The following is a 21,326-nucleotide window of genomic DNA, read 5'->3' as shown; positions in this document are numbered from 1 at the left end:
GAGGTTCTCCGTTTTTGTATTTCTTATCCAGAATGTCAATTACGGCAAATTCCTTTCGTTCCCCTTCCCTTAGTTGATGTCCCCTTTGAACGAATTGGGGTCGATATTGTAGGACCCTTAGAGCCCTCAGCCCGAGGACATAAATATATATTAGTCCTCATGGATTATGCGACCCGATATCCGGAAGCTGTTCCCTTGCGCTCAGCTACATCTAAAGCAATCGCACGGGAACTAGTGGGAGTATTTGCGCATGTCGGTATTCCTAAAGAAGTCCTAACAGACCAAGGAACACCTTTTACCTCAGAGACGTTCAAGGAAGCGGCCAAGTTACTGAAAATAAAGCACTTAAAGACCGCGGTGTATCATCCTCAAACCTCTCAAGCAGATGCTTCGCAAGGTGGTCAGCGGGGATGGGAGGAATTGGAATCGACTCCTCCCCCTCGTTCTCTTTGCCTATCGGGAAGTCCCACAAGCCTCTATGGGGTTCTCTCCTTTTGAATTGTTATATGGACGACAACCCCAGGGTATATTGGATATTTTAAAAGAATGTTGGGAAGGAGAGGCTCTTCCATCTACAAATATTTTGGAATATATCGCACAGTTACTCGATAGATTTGGGAAAATTCAACTTATTTTTAAAAAGTCATATGGAAGAGGCACAAGCAGCACAGGCCGGTTATTATGACTGTGGCACGACACTCCGAGAATTCCATCCAGGGGATTGTGTCATGGTATTAGTTCCCACCTCCCATTCTAAATTGCTCGCCCATTGGCATGGCCTTTATGAAATTAAGGAGAGAAAAGGATTGGTCGACTATTTGGTGAAACAACCCAATCGTAGACCAAGTGAGCAGGTTTATCATGGGAACCAGATCCCTCCTCCGCTCAGCCCTGCTCATTCTTTGCTCACATAGACACCCTTAATTTCGGCGAGGAATTAACTTATAGACAAAGACGAGAGCTGAAATTAGCTATCCTGTCCGTCTCAGAGGTGGTGAGTGAAAAACCCAGAAGGACCTCTCTGATTGTGTATGACATAGTGATTGAACCAGGGGTTATAGTCCGGGAGCACCCCTATAGATTTCCTGAGGCAAAGAAAGCAGAAGTGGAGCTAGAAATCAAGCGAATGCTGGAACTAGGAGTGATTGAGGAGAGTTATAGTCCCTGGTCCAGCCCAATTGTCTTGGTTAGTAAGCCTGACAGCAGTTGGAGGTTTTGCAATGACTTCCATCGGCTTAACCAGGTCTCCCTTTTTGATGCTTATCCCATGCCTCTCGTGGATGACCTCCTCGAGAGGCTTGGACTAGCTGAATTTTTGACCACACTTGATATGACAAAGGGGTACTGGCAGATTCCTTTAACGGACTCCGCGAAGGTCAAGACCGTGTTTAGCACTCCTAGCAGACACTGGCAGTATTGTGTTCTTCCATTCGGGTTACACGGGGCTCTTGCGACTTTCCTGCGTCTGGTGGATAAAGTGCTCCAACCCCATAATGCGTATAGTGCTGCCTATCTGGATGACATCATCATCTATTCCAGCACATGGAAGGAATACGTACAGCAGGTCACTGTGGTATTGCGGACACTAGGAGAAGCTGGGCTTCATATTAATCCCAAGAAATGTTTCTTTGGATTACAAGAAGCTAAATATTTGGGCTATCTGGTGGGTCGGGGTACCGTGAAACCACAGTGTTCAAAAATAGATGCCACTGTAAAATGGTCCGCGAACCAAGAGGCAAGTCCAAGCCTTTCTTGGGTTGGCCGGGTACTACCGCCGGTTTGTACCCTTGACTGATCTTACAAAGAAGGGGGCTCCTAATCACGTGGTATGGACTGACAAGGTGGACGCTGCTTTTAGTGACTTAAAACAGGCTCTTACGTCAGCACCAATATTAAAAGCTCCTAATTTTTCTCTCCCTTTTATTCTCCAGACGGACGCTTCGGACACAGGCCTGGATGCCGTGCTGAGCCAGAGCATCGATGGTGTTGAACACCCCGTCATGTACAGTACCCAAGCCGGAAACTGTTGGATCGGGAGACCAGGTATGCAGCGGTGGAAAGGGAAGCCCTTGCGATCAAATGGGCGATTACGCAGTTGAGGTACTACCTCTTGGGCCGGGAGTTCACTCTGGTGACGGATCATGCACCCTTACAGTGGATGGCCCTTCACAAGGAGTCGAATCCACGAGTCACTAGGTGGTTTCTTGACCTTCAACCTTACAAGGTTTCGCTAATTCATCGTAAGGGTTCTCTCCATGCCAACACTGATGCTCTCTCTTGTGCCCACAACCTCTCGGTGCAGAGGGGGGGGCCTTGATACACATGTGCGAGTAGGAGGCAGCTAAAGGGCCTGAGTAAGTGTAATGAAACATCTGACCAGGGGATGGTGGAGTGCGCTGACTGTCTTTCTCAATTCCCTACAGACCTTTCCCGGGAAATCCTGCAAGGTTCCGGCACCTCAGAAGACGTCACTTCTGAAGCCGGCCCCTTTGCTGACATCGCTTCCAAAGCTGGCCCCTTTGCTGACATCACTTCTGAAGCCGGCCCCTTTGCTGACATCGCTTCCGAAGCCAGCCCCTTTGCTGACGTCACTTCTGGTTCTGGCCATTTTGATGACATCAGTTCCTCTCCAGGCCTTTAAAGCTCCATCTTGGGCTACTATAGCCAGTTCTAGTTTGGACTCTGGAAAATGCACTTGAGATTTATGATACAACAAACCCTTTTGCAGCAGGGAAAAACAATATATGGGTGGCTACCCCAAACCTTTATGATGTCTTTGGCGTATTATTATTACAACGGTTTCCCATTATCACAGTAACCACCTACTATAAATCTCTTCTGACATCTCCCATCATTCCTGTAATTAGTTATATAACCTCAAAAAGCAGCTCCCATTTTCCCATTAACCACCTGCCATAACTCCGATTCCCCCTGTCCACCATCATATTCAAACCTATCAGCATTTTACTGGCTATCTGCCATTATCCCTGTTACCACCTAATGTTACCCTCACCATCTCCTACCATCCAATGAATTTGCAATGCAATGTTTTAACTTTAGTTGTAATGTCAATTGCTCTATAAAGCAGCTTGTGATGGTACACACTTTTAAAGGTGCTATATCAAATACAAATTCATCCATCAGTAAACACAATTTCCATGGCTGTCTTGAATAATTTTGGTGACTATTTCTTGTGAATCCCACAATTATCTATTAATTTAGATTTCCTCAAAGCTGGCTCTGACTATTCTCACAGTCACTATTGACTCCAGGTGATTGCAAGTCACATTTAAATAATTGTTTTCTCATGCTTTCTCCCACTGCCTCTTGCTACAACATTCTGCTCAGTGCAATCTATTGATGTTCTTCTGTTCAAGGGACTGTCCCATTTTGCACTCACTGTCCACTGGGAGAGCCCCGGTTTGCACCAGATCAGCTCATTTCATTAACTCATGTGTTAGATTTCAATTGCATACATCAGATACAGACAGCTCTGATAGAAGCTTGCTGTTCCCTAAGCAACAGTCACTCGAGCGAGAAACAGCAAATGGAACCAAAATTCCTATGAAACCCACAGCTCAATAAATCTGAATCCGACTGGCATGGTATGTCTACCCACTATCTGTCCAGAAGATTTTTCTACATTTGCTTCCGCAGTTTACCTCAGTGATCACCTTTAATAAATTTACATATGTCCACCAAACCTTCAGCTACTACCGCCCAACCTCTCAGCACCCACACTTGAATACCCTTTAGTCACTTTCGTTCACGCTAGCAACTGTACCTTGTAACATCCCCAAAGTCGCAATTACAGAGGCAAACTCCTTGACACAGCTGGATGCTGCCCCTTTGCTTGCTGACAGATATTCACTAATCCAATTAGACAGCAATTTCCACAAAACAAGATATTTGTGCAAGAGAATCAGGTTAAAATCTCTAAGGAGGCCTGAAGTGGGATGTAATTAATTGATGGGCTGTGTGATGACCGGCATCTAAAACAGTAGAGGCTTAAGTCACCAGGAAAGCACTATCTTTTTAAGAACAATAAGAAATGCTGGCTTGCCAAATTAATTGCATCCCATAATATGAACAAAGGGTCAGCCTTTCTGCCGCAGCGGAATCACATTCACCTTGCCACTAATTAAACTGCATCAGACCTAGGAGAAATCTGAATTCTGTCCCTGAAGGAGAGAAAAAACAATAAAATGCTACAAAAGGGGATCCCCGGAGATCGCAAATCCCACTGGATGCTACTCTCAGTGAGTAAAAGCCTGGCAAATATGGAACAGAAGAGCATGGAGCCTGTGGAGTATCCAAACCCAGGACAATAAAGCTTACTGACCCAATTTAATATGACGTAACAACTCTACAAACCTCTTGTTACAACATCTCAGTTTCTTAGTGTAAGAGCCGATCTTAGAAAGTTTAATTTATATACAGTATATAGCTTTAACTTATATTAGTCTTTGTTTAAGTAGGATAGAACACAATTTTCTTTCATAGCTATACTGTAGATTATGCTATAGCCTTTCACCCCCTGTAAGTTAATATGACATTAACTTTTCTTTTCTTTGCTATATCAATTTTCTGTCTATTTTTGTGTGAACTTTTTCACCTTGAATTTTTACTAAAGCTTTTAAAAACAAAGATATTTTGTCTGTGGAATCATTTCAACACATCAGGCTAGAATCCCATGAAGAAAACTAAACCTGCAAAACTTTGGTAATTTTGGGTAAGATTTCACAGTGGTCACATGAGTGATCAGTTTACTGAGAGCAGTTGCACAGAGCTAATAGCTACTTCACTTTTCCAGTCCTGGTCAAATCCAGAAATTGCTGGAACTGTTTCATGCGTTAAACCCTTGAATCCAAATGTGTCAAATGGCCTTGACCGACTCACCTGAAAAATAGCAATCCAGGCATATCCAATGTTGTCAAAGTTGATAGCTCCTTTGTGTGGGTTGACCTCACCAGGATGGCACACATTGTAATACTGGTTCCAGTTGATGCAGCCATCCTTGCTGCTCGTGTCAGATGTGTGAGAGGAACGTCCAATGTGCTCAATGCTCAAAAGGCACTCAATGCCATTCTCTCTCAGCTTAGGAACTTCCTGGCACCTCAACATACCATTGTCTCGACTGGAGGAGCAGATGAATGGGCTTTCATCGCTCTCATCATGTTTGTAGTAAGGACTTAAAAAGGACACATTGTAGGCCCTGCAAGAAACATCGCTAGTCAAGGCTGTCCTCAAAATGGCACCACTGAGAGAAACAAATAACGTAACCATATTGACATGCATGGCCAACTGTGCTGAGCTAACTGAGCTGAGCCCAAGACTATAGAAAATGGAGAAATATGTTGTATTCCATTATACAGTTATCTTTATGGTAACACTGAAAGAATGCATACTGGCTGGTAAAATTTCCAGAACAACACTTAGTAAGGGGTTTTCCCTCCTCTTAGTATGCAACTGTTGTTAATTCCTCACTCAATCCAACATTTAAGTCAAACTAACCTCCACTTCCAATGAACGGCCACTATGCCACCCCCAATACAAAGGTCAGTATGCAAATCTAATTTATCTTTATCCACAATACCAGGGTCGGTAGCCAATTACAACTGATTCCTGCCTCCACAATGGAGGTCAGTATACCACTACTGAATCTCATCCCCAGCCATATTGTAATCATTGGGTGAGAATTGTCATTGTGTTTCTAGCCCATCAATCAGTAAATGTCTACTGAATCTCATTTTCTCCTAATGCAGTGGCCAGTGCTCAGCTACTGAAACTAACTCCCACCCTAACTCCAATGTATTAGTCAGCAAATATTGTAGGTTTACCTCCTTAAAACTTTCTGAAATATAAAAAAGATTTACTTTGGGAGGACTTACATTTTAAAATGATCCTCCAGGAAGCATCTGTTCCTCAGCAGTCCAGCCCACAGTTGGACTCCCACAATGCCAAATATAAAGAAAACAAAGAAGCAGAGAAGGAGGACGTTGCCTAACATAGGCAGAGTGTCCAGCAGCAGAGTGACCAGGATTCTCATGCCTGAAACACATAATGCTATCATGTTACATCAGTCAATCTTTGCTCATAAAGAACTTTTGTGAAAAATTATCCTGAATGGCAAACATTTGCTGGGCACTTAAAGGCAGGGTCGCAGACTTGAAATGTTCTTTAATTCAACCCGGGGGGTGTAAACGCTAACATTATTCAAAGTTATTGTCTGTTTTTACATGCATTTTTATTACTCTTTAATTCAATATTGTTCTTTTTTTGTATCAGTATACTGCTGCTGGATTATGTGAATTTCCCCTTGTGATTAATAAAGTATCTATCTATCTATCTATCTATCTATCTATCTATCTATCTATCTATCTATCTATCTATCTATCTATCTATCTATCTATCTATCTATCTAGTATCACCAGAGAAGAAAATGCTTCTCACATACTTGCACCTGCCATTCAACACAATACATTATACTGTAATTCTTTTTGCACACAATCAAGTGGCACTCCTTGGGCACCATCTGGCTGCATTTCTCCGACACACCTAAATAATGCCTCTTAGACATCAGCAAGTGCCATTCTGAACACAATCTTGACAATTCTCTTTATATACCACCAGGTGTCACTCCACAGACATCTTTTAATAGTGTTTCTCAGAGGTGACGCCTCAGGTATGATTGCTCAGCCGAGTCCACATGCAATTTGTGAGAGTTTACACATTTAGAGACAGCACAAGGAAGAGTGAACCTTAAACTTGAGCTCCAACTTAAGTACATGATATAACTGTCCAGAATAATAGCACTTTTTCATATGTGACAGACACATTTTGACTATTGTCACTACACACAGCACTATTCCGTCTGAGATATCAATATTTTCAAAACAAGGAAAACACTGCCAGGCACAGCTGATGGCTTTATTATCCCATCCAGCTCCCCTGGGATGAATTCACAGGAAGCACCTCAAGCAGCCTTGTTATTTGTGATTAGTAACTTCAGCTTTAGAAGACTTGCACTTACTGGGAACCCTGTTAATAGCCCTCAGCGGCCTCAGAACCCTGACAGTGCGAATTGCTGACAAGCTGGCATTGTGTCCGTCCAGCGAGTACTCCATCATTCTGGTGGGAGATGAAAGAAGACACATGTGGGATGCCAAATACAGAACATGCGGCAGAAGTGATCATTATTAAAGAAAGTGAATCAAGCAAAGACTAAAATGCTGCTCCTCAGAAAGGAACTATATTATAAGAAGTAGTTAACCATAGTGCTCCTTGGTAAAACAGGAGCGAACAATGTAAAGAATGCCACTCAGTTTAACAAAAAATGACAAAACTGCATACAGAACCGAAAAGGGTACATTTATTCTCGTAATGTATCTCACCTTTAAAAGTAATTGTATTATAATGCACAGAGGTTGCAATGGTGCGCCTCATCTAATTTTCTGTATAAAGCAAAATTAAATGTATACAGTTAGGTCCATAAATATTTGGACAGAGACAATGTTTTTCTAATTTTGGTTCTGTACATTACCACAATGAATTTTAAATGAAACAACTCAGATGCAGTTGAAGTGCAGACTTTCAGCTTTTATTCAGTGGGTTGAACAAAACGATTGTATAAAAATGTGAGGCAACTAAAGTATTTTTTTAGCACAATCCCTTCATTTCAGGGGCTCAAAAGTAATTGGACAATTGACTCAAAGGCTATTTCATGTGCAGGTGTGTTCAAGTCCGTCGTTGTGTCTTATCAATTAAGCAGATAAAAGGCCTGGAGTTGATTTGAGGTGTGGTGCTTGCATGTGGAAGATTTTGCTGTGAACAGACAACATGCGGTCAAAGGAGCTCTCCATGAAGGTGAAAGAAGCCATCCTTAAGCTGCGAAAACAGAAAAAACTCATCCGAGAAATTGCTACAATATTACAAGTGGCAAAATCTACAGTTTGGTACATCCTGAGAAAGAAAGCAAGCACTGGTGAACTCAGCAATGCAAAAAGACCTGGACGTCAACGGAAGACAACAGTGGTGGATGATTGCAGAATCATTTCAATGGTGAAGAGAAACCCCTTCACAACAGCCAACCAAGTGAACAACACTCTCTGGGGGTAGGCGTATCGATATCCAAGTCTACCATAAAGAGAAGAGTGCATGAAAGTAAACACAGAGGGTGCACTGCAAGGTGTAAGCCACTCATAGGCCTCAAGAATAGAAAGGCTAGATTGGACTTTGCTAAAGAACATCTAAAAATGCCAGCACAGTTCTGGAAAAACATTCTTTGGACAGATGAAACCAAGATCAACCTCTACCAGAATGATGGCAAGAAAAAAGTATGGAGAAGACGTGGAACAGCTCATTATCCAAACCATACCACATCATCTGTAAAACACGGTGGAGGCAGTGTGATGGCTTGGGAGTGCATGGCTGCCAGTGGCACTGGGACACTAGTGTTTATTGATGATGTGACAAAGGACAGAAGCAGCCAAATGAATTCTGAGGTGTTCAGAGACATGCTGTCTGCTCAAATCCAGCTAAATGCAGTCAAATTGATTGTGCGGATGGACAATGACCCAAAACATACAGCCAAAGCAACCCAGGAGTTTATTAAAGCAAAGAAGTGGAAAATGCTTGAATGGCCAAGTCAGTCACCTGATCTTAACCCAATTGAGCATGCATTTCACTTGTTGAAGACTAAACTTCCGACAGAAAGGCCCACAAACAAACAGCAACTGAAAGCCGCTGCAGTAAAGGCCTGGCAGAGCATTAAAAAGAAGGTAACCCAGCATCTGGTGATGTCCATTAGTTCAAGACTTCAGGCTGTCATTGCCAGCAAAGGGTTTTCAACCAAGTATTAGAAATGAACATTTTATTTCCAGTTATTTAATTTGTCCAATTACTTTTGAGCCCCTGAAATGAAGGGATTATGTTACAAAAATACTTTAGTTCCCTCACATTTTTATGCAATCTTTTTGTTCACCCAACTGAATTAAAGCTGAAAGTCTGCACTTCAACTGCATCTGAGTTGTTTCATTTAAAATTCATTGTGGTAATGTACAGAACCAAAATTAGAAAAAAGTTGTCTCTCTCCAAATACTTATGGACCTAAATGTAGATGCAAGTTGACCCTCTAAAGGCACTACAATAAGCAAATGGATTCTTGAAGTATATTTCCTGACAGCACACAGGCAAAGCAAAAATCTTCCATGGTGTATGCTACAAAAGAATAATACTTTTGCATGCAAATGTTTGGGCACCCTTGCTTGAAATGTCTGTTACTGTGAATAGTTACGTGAGTAGGAGATGAACTGATCACCCAAAAGCCATAAAGTTAAAGAAGACATTTCTTTTCAGCATTTTTTACAAGATCAGTGTATTGTTTTTGTTTTGTACAATTGTATAGTGGACGCCCAGGAGGACTGGAGGAGGGCATACACCTTCCCCAGGCCATGTGGGGGCGACCGCCCTGGTACCTTTGGGGGCCAGGGGGCACCCCTATGCCTTTGGAGCCCTGGACCTCAGCACTTCCGCCCCACCCAGAAGTGCTGGGGGGGGAGAGGAGCGGGGACACCCGGAGTGCTTCCGGGGATGCAGCCAACACTTCTGTCACACTGGGGAGTGTCGGTGGAAGATTGCCGGGACACACCTGGAGCATATCTGGGTGATCATAAAAGTGGCTGCCTCCCTTCATTCGGGGCTTGAGTCGGGAGTGGAGAAAGACGGAGCTCAGGAGGAGAGACATGGAGGCAGCCTGAAGAAGGCATTGTGTGTTGTGGCCAGGACTTTGAGGGCTTTGGGGTTAAGTAGAGCACTGTTGTAAATATGGCACTATTTAATAAACGTGTGTAGGTTGATTTAGACGTGTCTGCCTGTTTGTGTCCAGGTCATGTTCCACACTGTATAAATTCTCTGACACCTCAAACCTTGTCCCAACAATCAGTAGCCATGAGCTCCTCTAAGCAGCTGCCTGGCACTCTGAAAAATAAAATAAGTGATACAATGTAGGAGAAGGCTACAAGAAGATAGCAAAGTGATTCAAGGAGCTGTTTCCTCAGTTCATAATGTTATTAAGAAATGACAGTAAACAGGAATGGTGAACATCAAGTCGAAGTCTGGAAGACCAAGAAAACTTCCTAATGAACTGCTTGTTGGATTGCTAGAAAGTTGTTTGACTGCAAAAGGCCTTCAGGAAGATTTAGCAGAATCTGGAGTGGCGGTGTACTGTTCTGCTGTGCAGCAATACATAAACGAGTATGACCTTCATGGTAGAGTCAGCAGAATACAAACTTTCCTGCATCCTAGGCACAAAATTCAGTGCCTGGAGTTTGCAAATGAACATTTAAACAAGCATGAAGCATTTTGGAAACAAGTCTTGTGGACTGATAAAGTCAAAATAGAACTTAGAGGTATATTTGGAGAAAAGGGGTCCTGAATTCCAGGAAAAGAACACCTCTCCGATTATTAAGTATGGGGGTGGATCGATCATGCTTTGGGCTTGTGTTGCAGCCAGTGACGCAGGGAACATGTCAGTGGTAGAGGGAAGAATGGATTCAAATAAATATCAGCAAATTCTGGATGGAAACATCACACCATCTGTAAAAAAGTTAAAGTTAAAAAGAGGATGGGCCCTACAAGATAATGATCTGAAACACACTTCAAAATCTACAATGGAGTACCTCAAGTGGATGGTTTTGCCATGACCCTCACAGTTCTCCAACCTAAATATCATCTGAAAATCTGTGGATAGATCTCGAAAGAGCAGTGCATACAAGACGGCCCAAGAATCTTGCAGAATTAGAAGCCTTTTGCAAGAGCGAATTAACGAAAATACCCCAGGTAAGACTTGAAAGACTCTTAGCTGGCATTTACAAGCTGGGATACACGACAAAAGGGAAGTTACTAAGCACTGACCATGTTGGGTGCCCATACTTTAGCTTCGGGCCGTTTAATTTTTGGTATTTTGTATTTGTCAATGATGGAAATAACAACGTAATATGGCTTAAAATATTAAAGAAACATGCAATCTTTTACTTTATACCTTTTGGTGATCAGTTCATCTTCTTCTCACTTACTGTAACTATTCACAGTAACAGACATTTTAAGCAAGGGTGCCCAGACCTTTGCATGCCACTGTATTTAACATATGGTGCAATAATTATTTCTGTTTCAGCCACTACAGAGGTCCGTTCTTATTGTTTAGAGATGTCCAGAATTAAGTTATGTTCTCAGATCTTTCTTTTCTGACTGCCATTCCCTCACTTTTTCCTTAAATTCTCACCCAATCATTCCTAACTTGAAGAATTCTTGAGGTGTTTTTTTAACAAATGAAAGAAGATCTGGGCTTATTAGAGATTATTGCAGTTGCCTACTTCACTTTGGCACTTTGGCTACAACCAACAGCCAGGTTATGAGCTCCTACTGTATATTCCACTATATTGCTTTCCAGCCATACATTTTAGACAGAGGGAAGTAGAGGGATGATTGCCTACCCTGCCATGACAATAAAGAAATCCAGTCGGTTCCAGGTGTCTCCCAGGTAACACTTCTGGCCAAAAATCCCCAAAGCAACCATCTTAATGACCATCTCCATGGCAAAGAAGGCGAAAATGAAATCATCAAAAGCCTGCAAAACAGAGTTACAAAAGAGGTTTAAAGGTCTTCATACAAGAGGATATACAGCACATTACAAGAAGAGCACCTCAATCAATGTGTGCATACACAGGCTAAGCTATTCTTTCTTTCTGATGAAGCCACCTGGCCAGGTCTGTGACAGATAAGGAAGGTGCCAGTCAAGGACATACAGAACTTAGTGAAGTGACCTCAGCTGACAACAAACACATATTAGAGGATGCCTACCTGCAGGATGGTGCACCACTCAGATTGGCACTGGATGTCTTCACAGGGCTGATACATCCCCAGTGTGACACAGTTCAGGAGGATGACCAGCATGCTGACGTGTTCAAACCAGGTGGGGAAAGAGTTAAGGAGACTTTCAGATACACAGCAGTAATATCTTATTCATGCATCCATTATGTCTCACGAGTCATCAGTATGACTTGTTAGAAGGTGTCCTGTTTCTTTAAATCTCACCACTCACAGTATTTATTGCATTTGCCCGCACTACCCAGGCCTTCACGCCAACACAATGAAAGGCCGGTTTAAAAGTTACGATCCAGCAGAATATATGTTGCTGTCCAGCTGCCAACGGACTCAAAGCTTACATGCGGTGCCAGTAATGTACAGCTTCAAGTCTGTTCGAGTGCCTTGACATGCAGATGTGCGGCATTTCTCTCTGTTCTGTGAGGAAAGCTCCATAGATGCCTTGAAAAGCAGACCACCTGACATGCGACCACAAGCAAGTCTATGTGGGTGTCTTTGCAGGTTTTATAAGTGTCATGCAGAAAATACAATTTATGATGTCCACAGTATCCAGATGGGTGACACAGTTGTTAGCGATGCTGTCTTATGCTGTAGTGTGCTCATTTGTCAACAATGGATATTTGCATATGTGAACAAGCAATGCAGATGGACTGGCAATCATTTCAAGACTGGGCCCAACTCTGCGTCTGAAGCTGACCCACTACTAGTCAGCAGCTTTACCAGCTGCACCAGAACGGGTCATTCACCTGAAGATAAGCATGTTCGGGCCTGGCCATACTTGGATGGGATAACCATATAGGTAAAAGCTTTCCTAGGTGGGTTACTCCTAGAAGAGGTGATGGTGAGGCTAGCAGGAGGCGCTTAACCTGTGTTCTGTGTGTGGATCCCAATGCCGTAGTGCAGTGACAGGGACACTGTGGTGTAAATCTGGCACCGTCCTTTGGATGAGATGTTAAACCGAGGTCCTGACTCCCTGTGGTCATTAAAGATCACTGGACACCTTTCATAAAAAGTAGGGTGTATCCCAATGTCCTGGCTAAATTTACTATTCCGGCCCCCTAATAATCCCCTGTCTCTAATTGGCTATCCCTTTCACCAATTCACCAACTAATAGCTAATGTGTGGCGAGCATGCTGGTGCAAAAATGGCTACCACTGCATCGTCCAGGTGGGTGCTACACATTGGTGATTGTTGCAGTGCTTCCCCTCTGTCTAAGCACTTTGAATAGAGATAAAAGCGCAATGCAAATGTAATAAAATTAATTATTAATTATTACTAGAATAAGTGGGCTTGGGGAATGAATTGTGGTGGCTTGGTGGTGCAGTTGTTAGTGTTGTTGCTTCACAGCTCTGGGCCTGAAGTTTGAATTGCAGGTTGCTGTGTACTGTCTTCACATGGCCACTTGTGTTGAACTTTGGGGACTCTGGATTTTCTCTTACATCCCTAACACTGTTATATTGTGTGTTAGTGTACCTGGTGGGTTCCAGTCTTGACAGATAATCAAACAAATGAATGGACAATCTCTAGATATCACACACAAACACACACTCACCACATACCTGCAATCCACAGGTACACAAGTCAGAATTCATACACCCAAACACTTCCTTAGAAATAAATAACACACAAAAATAGAATTGACCTCAAACACACAAACATAACAACATGCCTTTGACATACCGCAAGACTCCCGCTCTTACCTGATATGCACTTCAAATATCTCAGATCTCATATCAGTTCTTTACAGACATGCACACACTCATCAGACACGACTTAACACATGTTTCGTATATCCACCTGATAAATACGCAATCAGACATCACACACACTTGCTTCACTAGCAACTGTCATGAAAATGCTGACCTCACAATTCATAACATTCATTAGGTTTAAAAGTGTACACATCTGGAACATACTCATGCGTCTCACACACAGGTGGATCTCGCATGCTTCTAAGCACCTCTCAAACACTTCAGAACAGGGCTGCTGGTTGCTACTCTTACAACACCAGACCCTTGGCACCATGATGCTGCTGAAGTAGATTAGATGTGATGCCAGTTCATCACTTATGCACAAAATAACCTGGTTAAGTCAGAGCTGCTAATTAAGCGAACACACAAATCTTTCTCATGTTGGAAGAAGCCAGAAAAATGTGCAAACTCCACGCAGACAATGACTGAACTGAAAATTGGACCAATGTCTCTGGAGATGAGATTACAGAATTAACAGCTAAGCCATGCTTTCACACTTGCGAACTCACTCTTCATGACACGTTAATCTAATCACATAAATATACAAACAAAACGTGTACGTGTGTAATCATGCAAAAAGTAGACACATCTTACGCAAATGTAGGCTAACATCAAGCAAACACATGCCTCGCACAATCACCTCAAATGGACACACACAAGGCAACTGCACATATGCAGTCTGAAATGGCGCACACACTCTAAACATCACACACAACACAAACTGAGATGCAGCCACGATAATATCACACTCAAGTCAAAGCATATGCATTACTCACATGAACAAACTCCCTCTGCACAACACACACGGACCCTCCCTTTGCACACTGATGCTCACCCATCCTTCACACACACACACTCAACTTGCTCATATTGTCACATACATTATGACTTCACAAAATGCGCACTAACGCAGCTTGTCAGTCAGTTGGTCATTAGTCCTGTAGAGGGTCGTGGGGGTCTGCTGAAGTCTATCCCAGCTAGCACAGGGCACAAGGCAGACAGAAACCCTGGAGAGGGCGCCAGTCCATTGCAGCTTATGTCCACTAAAATATCACGCTCATATCAAAGCACAAACTCACACACCCTTTAAATTCACGTCTCATACATGTACAATGCACAAAGGCCCACTCAACACACTCACACAACTTACGATAACACATTTCATTCTCACACTAATGTTCTCACCTTCCTCATACACACACTTCACTTGTAGAAAGTGCCACCTACATTGACCTCACAAAATGCTCATTGACACAACTTCTGCACGCTCCAATATTACACTCACGCCAAATTACATACAACACGTGTGACTGACACATCACACACACACACTGTTCAATTTGGCTGCTGACTTCTTGGCTTTGGAGGGTCCCTGACGGATGCCCTGAGTCCAGTGAGAATGTGGGCCTTTGAAGATCGCGTTGCCAGTGTGACATGCTTCCTCATTAGTCCCTAATTAGCAGTGCTTCCAGAGTTTGAAAGACGCATTTGCATTTAAAAATAAAGCCCGTAATCATCATTCCTGAAATAAACTATCAAGAGGGGAGCAGCTTTTTTAAATGGCAGCTGATATAAACAGCAATTAATTATTATTGCAGCTCTATGCAATTAGCGGCTTCTACATCTTTGGTTGATGACGTGTGGCCTGGCGGCAGCACTGCCCAGTGACACGTAATGTCTGCAGGAGTGAGATGGGATACCCGGCAAGGCCAGTGACCACAGCTTCTTCCTTAGAGTGAAGGGTGGTAGTGGGGGTGGGCTATAATATGTGCACAATGAAATGAATCCTACATGAGGAGGCTTTGTCATTACCCAATATTGATTTTTTTTTTTGTTCTCTGTTGTTTCTGAAATTAATTTTCTCGCCTGTCACCCCCCTGGGGAGATGCCTATATTTGCTCAGCTTTGTTGTGTGCCTCTCTCTCCCCAAGAGCAAATTTGCAGACACCTCTAATTAGTAGGGTGATGATAAACACCTGTGTGGAGTAGTGAGATCTGCTCGCATGGCCAGGTGGTGGGTGTCACCAGGTATGTCACACAGGTAGGCTCCTCCAGTTGAGCCACACATAGAATGGGCTCCTGGGGCAAATGGGAGCCTATATACTGGTGATGTCATCTAGCCCCCCGTGGCTTTAATTAGGTAAATAAGTGGACAATGCAGTAAAAGACCACCACTCTGCCCCAACGGTGACAGAGACAAATTGCTGGCATGCACAGAGGCTAGGCACAGCCATCCTCGCTCTTTCTGTTACATAACGTCAGGGTTGCTTAGTTACACAGCGTCGAGGAGAGACCAAACCAAGCTGCTTGGTCGCAGCCGCAAGCCTGACGGTCCACTAGGATGATTAGTCAGATAGGCCCGGGGACGCCTCTTATGTTTCTTTTAGGCACATTAGGAATGTCATATATCTCATCAAATATGCTATGAATCACTCAACAGCGCCCCCACATGGCAGACCGCAATGCTCCTTTGAAAACACCTACATGGAAAGCAGAAAGCTCAGGCACTCAAAGTAGATTTACATCAGCGAACCAGCAGGGGGGCACCCAGATAGCTGTGTGATGATACAACAGCTCAACACTGGCACAATGCTGTAAAGCAGCATCACAAGTGCCTAAAACATCTGGACAATACTGTATGTTTATTCATGTGTATGGCAGGAATGACAGCAGACACATATCCAGCACTAGTTTATGTGGCTCCTGTGCTCATACATCGTATGGACACTTACAAGGAAAGTCACAACAGATTCAAATCTGGCTTTGCCTACGTGACCTGAACTCTAAGGTCAGTAATGACATCACAAAATAGTGAACCTTCTCTCAGTGCAAAGTGTTCTTATCTCCAAACAATTTTTGTTTTTGGTAGGACTAAAACAGCACTTAGCATAGGTAAGCCAAGCTGTATTGCTTGCTGCAGATTCCATTTACAGTTGTGACCTGTAGGGGGCACCACTGAGCCCTCATGCCCCAAACACAATGACAACTACACAAGTCCTGGGTTCAACTAATAATTTATTTTGACAAATACCTTCACACGGGTTATTTTTCTAAGTACTCACACATGCACAATTGCTTCTTTCTCTTCTTTCATCTCCTTCCAGTCCACCAAGTGAATTTCATCCTCCACTTTCTGACTCTGACTCCCTGAATGGAAGAGAGGTGATGACCCCTTTAATAAAAGACCCAGGAGCACTTCCATTGTCAGGGCATAGCTCGTGGAACACACTTCCGGGTCAGGTGGAAGCTCCCCAAAATTGGAAGAGCTTTTTTCGTCAGCGCTCTCTGGTGGCACCCGGGTACCCTGGCAGGGTTGTTCTTCGAGACTATATGTCCCATAATGCCCTGCTCGTGCCCAAACTGGGAGCTGATTGGAGAAGCATTCCCACATCCCCTGTTGGGGGATAAACTGTCCCAGTTCATTCACTACACCCCAACTGCCCCAACTGGGATTGAAATATTTTGCTATTCTGGCTGGGTTGCTTCTTCCATTATACTTTCCATCCATTATGGCCTCCTGGTTAGCTAAGGCAGCACTCCCCAACACAGTGGGGATGCCAGTCCTAACGAGTCGCCATTCACACGGTATATATGAGACAATTAGAAGGAAGCAGATAGTGGAGATGAAGCATAAGAAAGAAAATGAGGAATAACAGTGGGGCAGTGTCAGAAGAAAAGAGAGTAAGTGAGTGTCCGGGTAGCTTTAGACATAAGAGGTAGCATCCAGGAACATGGTTCGGCTTCTGTAGGGTTTACTGACCTTTATTGATGCTTGTTTCAATTATAGTTTTATTTAATTAACTGATTGATCCTCAGCTCTTGCAGCATGACAAGCTAAATTACCGAGTCCCTTTGTTTGTGTTTATAAGCTGTGGAGTGAAAGAGTCCATTACTCAGTCTCCCAGGTGTCCACCTCCTAGTATGGGACAGCATTAGTAGTGCCCATTTTTCTCACACCCTCCAGTCTCCTTTTTGCCTCCTTTCAGACACATTAACAGCTTTGAGTTCTCAGAAAGTAGTTCACTACACGAAAAAGAAAGAATTCAGATTTTTATTTTATATAAGAACACAAAAGTGTTGACACGCAATCTGCTCTGTTATCAGATTAGACATTTCCATGGTAACGGGTCGCTGTCAGGCTACCACTGCAATGCAAGGCTGACTATCTGGAGCCTCCACTCTGCTGCCTGGAGGCCAATTAGGAAAGGAACTCCCTATCATCAGAGACAAGACAATACAGGCTAATAGGTAGATTACCATAATAGACCTCCAGTAGCTCACTAGATGTGGACACCATTAGATCGCTCTAGACAGATCGCTGGAAGCTACACGTTACCAGTAGTTCTCCTGATTCTGAATGAATTTGTTCAAAGTGGTGAAGGTATGCTTGCTTCTAGTAACTCTTATGGATAGATCACTGGGAACTGCAGGTTACTATTAGTTTGTAAAGATTTTGAACCCTGTGTCCCAAAGTGTTTCAGTCTGTTAGCTCACTGCTCCCTAATACAAGAAAATAACAAAAACCTGAATCAAGAGTTAAAATAGATGCTGATGCAGGCAGCTCATTTGAAGTTCACTGGATCCCAACATGGCCAGCTCACTGAACATTACCACCATTAGATCACAGGCATAGCCACCAAAATCCTCTTGACTCTTACCTCTAGACATTCACGAGGCACAGGCAACAATGACTCAGTGAACACAGATAATCAATATTGCCAGTTTCATGCACCCTAACACCATTGACTCACTGAAGCAGCGCACTGGATTCTGACAAAAGTAACTCAATGGACACTGAACACAAACCCTATGGCCCACTGGAAGTTGACATTACCAGCTCACCAGATGATGGCTCAATGAACAGCAGAAAAGGCAGCTTACGGTATACTCCACACTAAATACTCTCACTAGTATTGCTTACTAGACCAAAGTTCCTTGCCTATGGGTTGCATAAGATCACAAGTCACCATTGTACTGTATTTAATGGGAATGGGTCACATATGGTTGTCAGCAATTCTCAAAGAGGAATTCCCCCCAAATCGATCTCAAAAGACACTAAGAAAGCCAAGATTGTGTAGCAAGAAATAAAATGTTTAAGAAACCCCGTACTAGACAATGGTGCAAATGCCCTGCCCCTCCAAAATCACTGACAACAGTAGCATACTGAGATGTAATATCAACAATGGCTTGCTATATAATGGCACTTGTAAACCATCTGACGCTGACATCAGTAGCTCATTTCATGCTGACATTAGTAAAGTAGCTTACTGAGTGGTGATACCAATCAGCCTAACATCAATGGCTTATCCAGCTCGAACTTCAGTGGCTCGCTAGTCTCCATGATCAGTGGCTCACCTATCTTCAAGTCCTCTGTTGCTCTAGTCTCTGATACTAGAGGCTCACCAGACATTGACACAACTGCCTCATTGGATGCTGACACTGAGGTGTTATTTTAGAAGAACAGATTGCATGTGTGTTAGCTGACAGATAAGTAGTGGCAGATTGCAGCAGCAACGGCGTAGACTTTGGACAGAAGCAGATTAAACACACGACAGATGACGTTCTTGATGGATACAGACCTGCAGGTGCAAAGTTTCTGATTGCCATGGATCTCAAAGAAAAAGAAAGAAAAAAAAAGCATAATTTGAAAAATTTGATAGTGCAAGTGGAAATGGACAGAGGTTGGAATTGTGGCAGTTCATCCATACTGTGCTATCTCAAGGAGGTCTGGTGTGAAAGTCATGCTGACAGAGCAGGTGTCTTCCTCTAGGACATGACAAACTGGCTGCATGCCGACTGGATTAGATATTTTCCTGCTGGGCACTTGTGTGCTGGGGCTCGTATGTTCTAATTAATGGCCTCACTAAACTGAGCTAAAGGTATGATATGAAAGGAGAATCCCTAATATTCTATATGTTATTCTTATATCATTTACATTTCTCTCACATACTGGCTGCATGCCGGGTAGGGGAGCTGCTCTCAGGGGAACCACTTTGCTCGTTTCATCCACTTTGTATTTGTTTTAGTCTGGGAGGGGAATGAGTTTAGGAATCATTCAGACCAAACAATTACTTCCTTAGATGATCAATATCTGAAAATAAAGCTGAACAATTTAAGAGAATATTCCCACCATACTGCTTGCTGTATTACATCACCTGAGAATTTATTTGTGATCCAAAACCTCTTGTGCTGGAGATCAGAATTACATTACAGGGACAAGAGCACACAATCACACCCATTGTAGGTGGAACAGAAGTGACAGGATGGGTGTAAATCCAGATATGGCAATGTTGAGCACAGGGTAGGTGCCTTAACTCAGTCATGATAATTGCACAAAGGTCATTGAATAAAAGTCATCTATGATACACTCAGAGAACGGAAAGAAGAATGATAAGAGTTGAAATTTTCCATCCATTTTTAAGCCTGCTTACTTCAGGTATAGACATCAAGGTAATAAACACTCCTTTTTTTTCTTCTTCTTTTGGCTGCTTCTGTTAGGGGTTGCCACAGCAGGTCATCTTCTTCCATATCTTTCTGTCCTCTGCATCTTGTTCTGTTACACCCACCACCTGCATGTCCTCTCTCGCCACATCCATAAACCTTCGCTTAGGCCTTCCTCTTTTCCTCTTCCCTGGCAGCTCTATCCTTAGTATCTTTCTCCCAATATACCCAGCATCTCTTCTCTGTACATGTCTAAACCAAAACACATTCTCGCCTCTCTGACTTTGTCTCCCAACCGTCCAACTTGAGCTGACCCTCTAATGTACTCATTTCTAATCCTATCCATCCTCGTCACCCCCAATGCAAATCTTAGCATCTTTATCTCTGCCACCTCCAGCTCTGTCTCCTGCTTTCTGGTCAGTGTCACCGTCTCCAACCATATAACATAACTGGTCTCACTACCATCCTGTAGACCTTCCCTTTCACTCTTGCTGATAACTGTGTGTCACAAATAACTCCTAACTCTCTTGTCCACCCATTCCACCCTGCCTTCACTCTTTTTCACCTCTCTTCCACAATCCCTCTTACTCTGTACTGTTGATCTCAAGTATTTAAACTCATCCACCTTCGCCAACTCTACTCCCTGAATCCTCACCATTCCACTGACCTCCCTCTCATTTACACACAGGTATTCTGTCTTGTTCCTACTGACTTTCATTCCTCTCCTCTCTAGAGCATATCTCCAACCTCTCCAGGGTCTCCTCAACCAGCTTCCTCACCTATCGCTACAGATCGCAATGTCATCAGAAAACATCATTTAGTTGAATTCTATTATGTTATTTCAAAGTAATATGTGAGCTTATAGATTTACTAGCTGTGCTACCCATGTAAGATGAGTTAAAGTCTAAGTAATCAACACAGACCTCATATTTTTTACTTCATGCTTGGGTTGTCTATTTGGTCGGGTGAAGTAAAGTACACCCAACTCTCTTTTTTCTTTTGGTGGCCTTTTCCTCTTCAAAGAGAGTTGCCTATTTTCAAAGCTTCCTCTCAGCGCACCTTGTCAAACTGACCAATTTTATAGTCAAAGTGTTTTGGTGGTAAAATGCAACAGTGGTCGCTACTGCATTGGCCTTGGTTTAGCAACTCTAGCCTAGATGTACTGGGGCTTTGGTTTCCTGACATACACGTCAGTTCATCATTATTTTTCACCCACCTATTGCCCACCATGTGCAGTTATCAGTCATTAGC

General features: G+C 43.1%; 1 protein-coding gene across 1 annotated transcript in view; it reads right to left on the bottom strand.

The window, feature by feature from the left end:
* LOC120542474 (voltage-dependent T-type calcium channel subunit alpha-1H-like) overlaps nt 1–21,326 on the bottom strand; it is an 88,042-nt gene that overhangs the window by 49,551 nt on the left and 17,165 nt on the right. The window contains 5 exon segments of the mRNA XM_039774980.1: nt 4,900–5,215; nt 5,892–6,051; nt 7,034–7,131; nt 11,493–11,626; nt 11,860–11,971. Of these exon segments, the coding sequence (XP_039630914.1) occupies nt 4,900–5,215; nt 5,892–6,051; nt 7,034–7,131; nt 11,493–11,626; nt 11,860–11,971 (820 nt within the window).

Source organism: Polypterus senegalus, chromosome 13 (assembly GCF_016835505.1).
Source record: "Polypterus senegalus isolate Bchr_013 chromosome 13, ASM1683550v1, whole genome shotgun sequence".
NCBI classification, from domain to species: domain Eukaryota; kingdom Metazoa; phylum Chordata; class Cladistia; order Polypteriformes; family Polypteridae; genus Polypterus; species Polypterus senegalus.
The sequence above is the reverse complement of the archived record's forward strand: the minus strand, read 5'-3'. Positions and strand labels throughout refer to the sequence as shown.